This window comes from Lampris incognitus, chromosome 11, assembly GCF_029633865.1.
Source record: "Lampris incognitus isolate fLamInc1 chromosome 11, fLamInc1.hap2, whole genome shotgun sequence".
In the NCBI taxonomy this organism is placed as follows: Eukaryota; Metazoa; Chordata; class Actinopteri; order Lampriformes; family Lampridae; genus Lampris; species Lampris incognitus.
In genome coordinates this window covers 34,744,808-34,754,504 of record NC_079221.1, presented here as the reverse complement: position 1 = coordinate 34,754,504, position 9,697 = coordinate 34,744,808, and the positions used below count along the sequence as shown (strand labels likewise).

The window sequence follows — 9,697 nt, the reverse complement described above, 5'->3', positions numbered from 1 at the left end:
TTGGATTTTAATAACTTTGTGGGGGGAAAAAAGAGACAGAGCTGCCGCTCCCTGAATGCTCCTAAAATTGCATATATTTGCATTAAAACCCGTTTTAGATCAATTGCACAAGAAAAAGTTACGATAAGATCTACCTAAAATGACTGTTTCAATGGTTATTTTCAGTTCTTTTTTTATATTTCACATTTTATAGGCCTTGTTATGTTTGTTAGATTAGCAATATGTGCCTTCCGTTTTGTTTTTCAGGTAATATTTTCACTTTTTCAATTTTGCTATCCAAGTTCGACCTTGTCTCTCTGAAGTTTAAATTGTTTAAAAATAGTATTATAGTTGTTAAAATGTTAATTTTGGTGTCAGTCATTTCCTAACAGACATACTAACATATGCAATACATTAATATCTCAGTTGGGTATTCATCTTGACAGAATATAGAGTTTAAAAACCGGCTGTCTTTTTGACCGCCTGTGGTCATTTTAGGTAGGAGTGAAATCCCAGTCGTTTAAAACTGAAAAACAATAGGACGGTACAGCTGTGCAACAACAGTGACAGGCCCTCGTCACAGAATAATGGTAGGTTGTTAAAAGGAAATTAACCCACATATTTTGTCATGGCAAGACACAAACCTCAGAGAACAGACTCAAAATGACGTGATCTAACGTAACTATCCACTAGATGACAGAAGATGTACACAATCTGGCGTTTCTAATTGCAGACATTACACTGAACAGGCAGGAGCCACAAAACCTGTAGGATGGACTTTGTCTTGTGAGGGAGTGACCAGACAACAGCCAGTGGCCTTGGAACATGTTTGATAACTCAAGGTTTAAATGACAAATGAGGCCATGAACTCTAAAAATCTGCGCTGACAGCATGTGGAGACACAATGTAACTTTGCAGTCCTATGAAGCTTCAACGGCAATGAGCAAACCTGACCCTCACACTGCCTGCATGCACCCTAACAATGTAAACACTTGGGATCATTGTAAGGACCTTTCAATAAAAATGGCATGTAATAGGGGTGTCCGGGTAGTGTAGCGGTGTATTCTGTTGCCTACCAACACGGGGCTCACCGGTTCGAGTAGCCTTTTTACCTCCGGCTTGGTTGGGCATCCCTACAGACATAACTGGCCGTGTCTGTGGGTGGGAAGCTGGATGTGGGTATGCGTCCTGGTCACTGCACTAGCGCCTCCTCTGGTCAGTCAAGGCGCCAGTTCGGGGGGGAGGGGGGACTGGGGGGGGTAGCGTGATCCTCCCATGCACTGTCTCCCTGGCAAAACTCCTCACTGTCAGGTGAAAAGAAGCTGCTGGTGACTCCACATGTATTGGAGGAGGCATGTGGTAGTCTGCAGCCCTGCCCAGATCAGCAGAGGGGGTGGAGCAGCGACCGGGATGGCTTGGAGGAATGGAGTAGCTGACCAAGTACAATCACGAGAAAAAGGGGGGGAAAGCAAAAAAAAAAAGAAAAAGAAAAAAAAGGCATGTAATAACTGTGAGTGTGTGTGTTGTATGGGCAGAAAGGGTGTTGCTTTGTCCTGACTGAGTGACATTTCCTTCATGCATTTCAATTAATGGTGATGCCGTAAATCGTAAATTCTCACACAACACCAATTCCTATGTGTGATTCATCTTGAACTGAATGCTACTCACCGACTTTAAAGAGATGGTCCCAAACGGCTACGAACTGTTTCCAGAAAGGCAGGTAGGGCCAGGTGGATCTGGGGAAGAGGATGATGATAGGAGAGATGCGAAACATTTCCCCCACCGAAGTGATGAACTTTTGGGTCTCCTCTGGCACCGCCTCGTTCAGGCAGCCCATGCGGGTTTCAAACAACACCGAACTGATCCCTGCAGTCAGAACAGAGGATTTCAACCACAGAATAGTACTCTTGATACATATTATGAGGGGGCGCAATTTGGTTCTTTGGGGTTGATAAGTATCCCTAAATAAAATAAGAAAACCGAGTACACAGACCGGCTCCCCACAGCGGCGAGGCAAACACCGCTAAGAATTTCAAGAAAAAATTCCTGATTGACCCGGTTTTTGTTTGTTGTGTAGGATGCAGGTGGTTCCCGACTGATTTCTCCTTAAACTCACATTCAGCGTGTTAGATGTATAACAGTCACTTCACTTCTGCCCGAGCTTAGCTGAAAAGGTTTCTAACTTCTAAGCACATTGCAGTCATTCATTGCAATATGTAAGATGAACCTCAACAATATCTGGAACCAGTGGCGCCAGAACGAGTTTTGAAGTGGGGGGAACACCCAGCTTTGGATGACGCAATAGGCTAGTAAACCTTTTCACATCAACTTCCTTTCATTCTGAGCCTCGCCTACTGCTTTTATACAACTAAATATGGTAGTGTTTGACTCAAATGGCTCCTGTTGATACAGACCCTTGTGTTTTTCACTCTGAGAACGGTTACACTGTAACCAACCAACCAACCAACAAACCAACCAGTCAATATGATTTTTTTTTAATATATTTCCCCCTTTTTCTCCCCAATTATGCTTGGCCAATTACCCCACTCTTCCGAGCCATCCCGGTTGCTGCTCCACCCCCTCTGCCGATCCGGGGAGGGCTACAGACTACCACATGCCTCCTCCGATACATGTGGCGTTGCCAGCCACTTCTTTTCACCTGACAGTGAGGAGTTTCACCAGGGGGATGTAGCATGTGGGAGAATCACACTATTCCCCCTAGTTCCCCCTACCCCCTAAACAGGCACCCTGACCAATCAGAGGAGGCGCTAGTGCAGCGGCCAGGATACATACCCACATTCGGCTTCCCACCCACAGACACGGCCAATTGTGTCTGTAGGGACGCCCGACAAAGCCGGAGGTAACACAGGGATTCGAACCAGCGATCCCCATGTTGGTAGGCAACAGAATAGATGGCTACACTACCCGGATGCCACAATATGATTTTTTAGAGGTTCAAAAGGGAATCAAAATCCAAACCTTATTAAAACAGAGTCTTTACATCCAATATGCCTACTAACATGCAAACAGACAGCACCGCAGCAGAGCAAGGTTTAGTCCCCTAGACTTGTGACGCCATGCAAATGCCTTCAGCACAACAAGTTCATGATGTATTATACATAAAAATGCACTTATCAAATCTTAGAAAGTAAATGTATAACCTGAAAAGTAGAAAAGTGTGGTCACTATTGTGAGTGGTGGCAATTAGGACATTGAAATTCACATTTTAACATTAAAAGTGATATTGTGGTGAAACAGTCAGGTGAAAAGAAGTGGCTGGCGACTCCACATGTATCAGAGGAGGCATGTGGTAGTCTGCAGCCCTCCCCGGAAGAGTGGGGTAATTGGCTCTGAAGAGTGGGGTAATTGGCTGGATACAATTGGGGAGAAAAAAAAGGGGGGGGAGATATTTTGTAATAAGGAAACATGACCAGTAGGCTTCATACTTCAGCACATCTAACAATTATCCAATGCATGGCTGCATGTCTAGCAACAAATCCTACTGAAAAGTGCACTAAGAAGAATGAGTGAGGTTTACTCCCCTATTATTTTCCAAAGTACTGACTGTGCCTATCCCCCCCCAAAGCAAAATCTATTTAACACTTTGTTCATGTCCAAGTCATCAGTCAGGTCTTTGTGGATGTGCAGGAAAAGCAGATTGTTAAGCCGTTTCTCTGTCATTGTAGACCAGATGATGCAAGTATTCAAATGATGGAGTCTCGAGAAACTCCGCTCAGCTGTGGCATCACACATCAGCACAGTGAGGTAGAGGCACAGTTTGTCTACCTCACTAAAAACATCTGCTGCATCTCCTGCTGCTGCCACAGCAACAACAAGGGTGGCAATTTGATGACTTTTGATATGTGTTAAGTTTAGCACTGAGTTGTGGGATGTCAAAAGACTCGGGAGCATTTTCAACTGTGTGTGGAGTCTTGCCATGTACACATCGCCGGTGTAGTGGGTGGCAATGTTGTACGGAATTGCGACCATAACACCTGAAAGTGAGGGGATAAAAAGTCTCGTTGCCCCTCCTATTCCCGTGCCATCGACTGGAATGAAAGTTCACATAGTGCAGAATGATCTGTGATGTTGTCCTCTTCCACAGACCTACTTGACAAAATAAGGTGTTCACTATATCTTATCTGAGGCTGACACCTTCTGGGCAATACCTTCAAGGTCATTAGGCTGACTGATACTACAAGGCTACTCAACTACCTCTACAATGTCTCACTGTGTACTTCAACCCCAATCTCAGAAAAGAGGACAATAAAGCCACAGAGGCTAATGTCTTTGCTTTGTTACATGTAATACTAATCCACAAACTACTACTCCTACTACTTTTGGCTGCTACCGTTAGGGGTCGCCACAGTGGATCATCCGTTAACCTAATCTACTGATCCACAAACTCACACTCCAAATTATAGTTTCAAAATGCATATCTGACATTGATAACGAGGACAGCTGTTAGACATCCTCCCCGATTTCAACAGAGTTCACAGTGTGTATACAGTAGTGGAACGAGATAAGATAACCATCGTTTCTACGCGAGGGTGGAATAACAAGCGGTTCTTGGAAACTTACCATAGCAAAAACAGTCATGGACAACAGCTCATTATATTCAAAAGTGATCAAATTCATATGGACTGGCTTTTCAGAGTGTCTGCCGCTGACCTTCGAACGCAAACTTGTAGAGCTCCCCTGCTAGGTCATGGACCATGACACCTTGGCCTTTGGTTTCCTTCAACCAGGCCACTTTGTCGATGAAGTCTGTGACCACTTCGTTGATAGCGTTGCTGTAGGACGAGACATGCTTGGGCTTCAGCATTCGAGGGTTGAGGATGCTCCGAATACGCTGCCACTTAGCTCCCATCCTGCCCAACACACAGGAGTAGTTTTCAACATTGTAAAATTGACTAAAAATTAGAGAAATTCATATATTTGCCTATTTTTGAAGATGCCTAGGTAACATGAGCAGCATGTATTCACATAAATACAGTAAAATTTTGAGGGTGGATGTACATGAGTTATAGAGGTAAATGCATTAACTTTTATCAACCGTTGTCATGAATTATTCCGTTTGTTAGGAAAAATAAAATTATTCGAGTGCCTGTGTAATTATGCCTCAGATTCCAGGGCATTTCAGTTCTTATGGCTGGCCAATTAGTTTATCTCAAGATACAGGTATGGCTCACAATTCCACATCAACTGCCCTGCTGGGTTGGTATTTCAGCATAGCTTGGCAAGTGTTGCCACAACAGGTCTGACAGGAATGAATCCGTGGTAAGGCAAAGGGGTTGCTATTACACAATCGATTAAACATGTTACTCAAACGCTTCAGAAAAGATCTTCCAAAGCCATGCTTTTACTCTGACTACAGTAGGACAATGACTCTTAAAACCCATAAAGGTCACTTTGAAGACTTCATCTGGAATTATGTAGTGATCTGTGTTTGTAGATTGCAGCTCAGATCAATGTTTGTTGAAGTCAGTGAATCCGGGAAGCCAGTCTAAAAAGGACTCTGTGTCTCTCCTCAAGTCACTTTATGTGTTGAACAGGGGTACCTTTAGGGTTTCACTCACTCTGTCAGAGGTCCATAGGCCTGGTGGCGGAGCTCTCGGTAGCCCCGCCAGTGTGGCATGTCTGTTCTAACCGGGTGTCGACCCTCCTGCCTCAGTACCTGCTCAATCATGTCCGCACTGGCCACGTTCACTATGACCAGAGGGCCATACTTGGACTTCCAAAGAGGACCATAGATCTTGTTGTGTTCAATCTAGGGGGATGTACAATGAAGATGATATGAATGGTTAGAGATAATGTGGATGGGCAATTAGGTCCATGTGACTAACCTCTTTGAGTGCTGAGATTGGTTAAATTTGGAAAATACAGGCTGAAATTCTGAGGTTGTGCTCAGAAATAGCCAACTGTTATTCATAAACCATGCTTCCTCTGTGCACATTTGGAAAGATACATAGCTCCCTTTTCTTTCTCCGTCTATCTACATAGTTACATACAGCCTCTGCAAGCAGCGTTACAGCTTTCCATTATTCATTATCATACATCCATTATCTACCATTTTTATAAATCTACCTTTATCGTGAATTTCCATCATATGCTATTACATGCTGTATGCACTGAGACCAGCAAACAAGCTTTCACCTATACTGTACCTGTGTGTCAGTACAGCCAATAAATACCCTTTATTTAAGGGGAGGATAAACACGATCTCCATCAAAATCGTTCAGATTATTCCTCTCGTGCTTTTCCATTCAGGTAGTAGTCATACTAAACCTCCTCTGTGCAAGTTGGGGATGCTGTTTATTTGGATAGGCTAAACCTCGCTAAGCAGTTTTGTTTAAAAAAACAACAACAACAAAAAAAGAAAAGAAAAGGGAGGCGCTAATAAACTCCACGTCCCAGTTAACTCATGCACAGTGCATTCACAAGTGTCTGCTGAGGAGCTTTGGACTGAAGGGGCAAACGTTACTTGAAACACACGCGACTAGAAACGTGCCCCTATCGGGCGGCAGGAAGTCCAGCTGCACTCCGGGATACGTCCGCACGTAGTGTGACATACTTGCATCAGATGTGTGGTCTGGAAATAGCCCTTGCCGAAAAGCCAGTATAAAGACGTGAGGAAGTTCGGTCCGTCCAGGTCCTCCATGGTTTTGGGTTTGGGGTCGGTGCCGACCACAGTCGACTCGTCACGTCCCAAGTCCCCATTGCGGTTCAGCGTCGCCGTCACCCTCTGTATCCCCTTCGTGCTTTCTCGACGACCGGCACATAATCCGGCGTTTACGAGGAATTTGCTGAACATTTTTTGGCGTCAACAGTGCCTTCGGGTTTGATGGTCTACCATGTTATCCACTCAGATTCCGAGTGTAATAACCTTCACCCACCACCCCACCCCACCCCCGTCCGCCCCTTTCGGGTGCCCGACCCGTCGCTCTCCACTCCTGGCCCGTCCTACTCCACCTGCCTTCCCCTCACATTAACCCCTTCAGTACAGGCGCACGTAGGCAGGTATGCGGGGAAATCGCCATACACGCAGTCTCATTGGATAAACTGGACAAAGTGTAAGAGTCCAAAACAATTTTTTTTTCAACCAGACGGAGGAAAAAAAGCGATTTAATATTTAAAGGACCAATCTATGCTTTCTTTGAGCACATAAAACGAGGTATATATTTAGATGCACAATTTAAGTTTGCGTTAGTCAGAATAATAGTCGGTAACACTTTATTTTAGGGGGTCGGAAATTCCCTAGTAATTTCCTAGTAATAAGGTGGTAGTTTTTACAGGTAATTTTACAGCTAAACCTAACCCTAACCCTAACCCAAACCCAAATTACAAGGTAATTTCAACCTTATTTCTACGAAATTACGTGGTAATTACCACCTCATTACTAGGAAATTACTAGGCAATTTCCGACCCCCTAAAATAAAGTGTAACCTAATAGTCTTACTCAAACGATCATGATTTAATATCTGGGCCCGTTTGGCGCCAGTGTGTTGTGTTGCTAAGGGACCACTCGAAGACACACGTCTGTTAGCATACGCTTCTTTTCTTCAACAAACCACGTCACACTCCTTCTCCCCTCTTACAGTCACTTACATCCTATCTTGTCCTCTACCTCCCCCTACTGTCCTCCAACTGCATCAACTCAACACATCACATATCCCCTTTGCAAAAGATAACATTTCCATCACCAACTATACAATCACTGCGGTGCTTATGTTGAACTATATAAGCTATGAACAGTCTTACAATAACAACAGAATACCTTGACCATAAAACAAATAACAGTTTCAAAATAACAGTCTCGTGCAGACACTACTAGGTTATTAAAAATAACAGTTTTGAACTAACAGTTTCATACCAACAATAGGCTACTCTTGTTTTAGTTTACCGTCCTCACATAACATAATCCTGTGCCCAAGCGGGCGGCCTCCTGACCCTGACCTCTCGCAAAGGGGGCCGAGCATGTAGTGGGTCAGGCTGGACTCGGCTACAGTCTATGTCAGGCCCCTTGGGAGGAAGGGCCTGCCCAGGGTCTGCGTGACCCTGAAGGGGTAGGGCTGACGTGAGATAGGATGCATTCCAGGTGCGCCCATCAGACAGTCTGTAAGTGTACTGGCCTCTTTGCTCATGCACCTGAAGAGGGCGAGAGTACTTTGACTGTCTCTTGCATAGTATACCTGGTCTCCTAACCCTGACCCAAGCAAGACCCAGGAGGAAAGTGCACTGTGTTTGCCCTTCTCTTCTTGTCTGCATTCTCCTTCATCTTTCTCTGCTTCTCTTTCACTGTTTGTGCTGTGTTTTGTGCTTGTAGGGATGTGACAGGCTGTGGTTTGTGGAGGCCTGTCACATGGAGTTTGGTGTGCATCTGACATCCGTGCAACAGCTCTGCATGGGTGCATTGAGTGGTGGCGTGCCTGGTTGCCCTATAGACCTGGAGAAAGTCTCTGGTTGATGCTGTCCATTACTTTCCTTCTATTTTCGCAGTCAGTAGACTATCCTTCAGACATCGATTAAATCTCTCAATTTCTCCATTGGCCTGGGGGTAGTAGAGTGAGGAGCGTTTGCGTGCAATTCCCCTGTCCTTTAGAAAAGATCCCATTTCCTGTGAAATCAGTTGACTACCATCGTCTGAGATTAACTCTTTTGGGTTTCCTTCCCTGCTGAACACTGTAGACAGGAAGTGGATCACTGATGCAGAAGTTACTTGGGACATGAATGTAACCTCAGGCCACTTGCTAAAGTAATCTATGAGGGCAATAGCAAAATGGCAACCAGGGGCTGTGGACTCAAAAGGGCCTACAATGTCTATTGCTACTTTTTCCCATGCAGCACCTAGGAATGGAACAGGTTACATAGGCATAGTATGTGTAACAGCTGTCTTGTCATGCTGTTGACATGTGAGGCAAGATTTGATTGTGGCTTCGACTTGTGCATCCATCCCAGGCCACCAGTAGAGGTCCCTGAGACGTTGTTTCATTCTGACAATGCCCTGATGTGTCTCGTGAGCCAGTCGTATCAGTTGTGGCTGCAGTTGCTATGGCACCAGTAGACGGTGGTCTCCCCGCAGGACACATCCATCTACTACGGACAGTTCTGCTCTCAGTCTGTAGTAGGGTGTCAGCGTTGGATCCAGACCCGAGTGTGGCCATCTTGTGGCAATGAACTTGCGCAGCTGTGACTGAACAGGGCATGCTTGACAGGCCTCCTTGAATTCATCTGCAGACACAGCTGAGAAGCTGCCGATGAGTGCCACCACCTCCAGCTCGTCCTCCTGTCCCTGATCAGCAGTTAGCAATGGGAGCCTGGACAGACAGTCAGCTGTGACATTTTCTGTGCCAGGTCTGTACTGCATGTCATAATTAAACGACAGCAACCTAACCGACCACCTAGGTATACGCATACCAGCTCTGTCCAGCCCCTTAGAGGAGAGTAGTGTAGTGAGGGGGCTGTGGTCTGTACGTAACGTGAAGCGTCTGCCCCACAGGTAGGTCCTCCATTTCTCTGTAGCCCAGGCACACCCCAAAGCTTCTTTCTCCACCATGGAGTACTTCCGCTCTGCTGATGAAAGCGTGCGTGACGCGAACGCCACTGTTCTCTCGGAGTTGTCTGGGTGTATTTGAGTCAGCACAACCCCAACCCCATAATCTGAAGTGTCAGTGGTTACGATGGTGGGCAGATCAGGGTCAAACAAGGTCAGCGCGGG

General features: G+C 45.4%; 1 protein-coding gene across 1 annotated transcript in view; it reads right to left on the bottom strand.

Moving 5' to 3' along the window:
• The window catches only part of LOC130120613 (sterol 26-hydroxylase, mitochondrial), a 16,542-nt gene extending 9,688 nt beyond the window's left edge, over positions 1–6,854 (bottom strand). The window contains exons 1-4 of the mRNA XM_056289259.1: positions 6,554–6,854; positions 5,559–5,749; positions 4,651–4,850; positions 1,648–1,845 (exon numbers count right to left, since the gene is read on the bottom strand). Of these exons, the coding sequence (XP_056145234.1) occupies positions 1,648–1,845; positions 4,651–4,850; positions 5,559–5,749; positions 6,554–6,793 (829 nt within the window). The 5' untranslated portion in view covers positions 6,794–6,854. The remainder of the gene's footprint in view (positions 1–1,647; positions 1,846–4,650; positions 4,851–5,558; positions 5,750–6,553) is intronic.
• Positions 6,855–9,697: the final 2,843 nt, after the last annotated feature.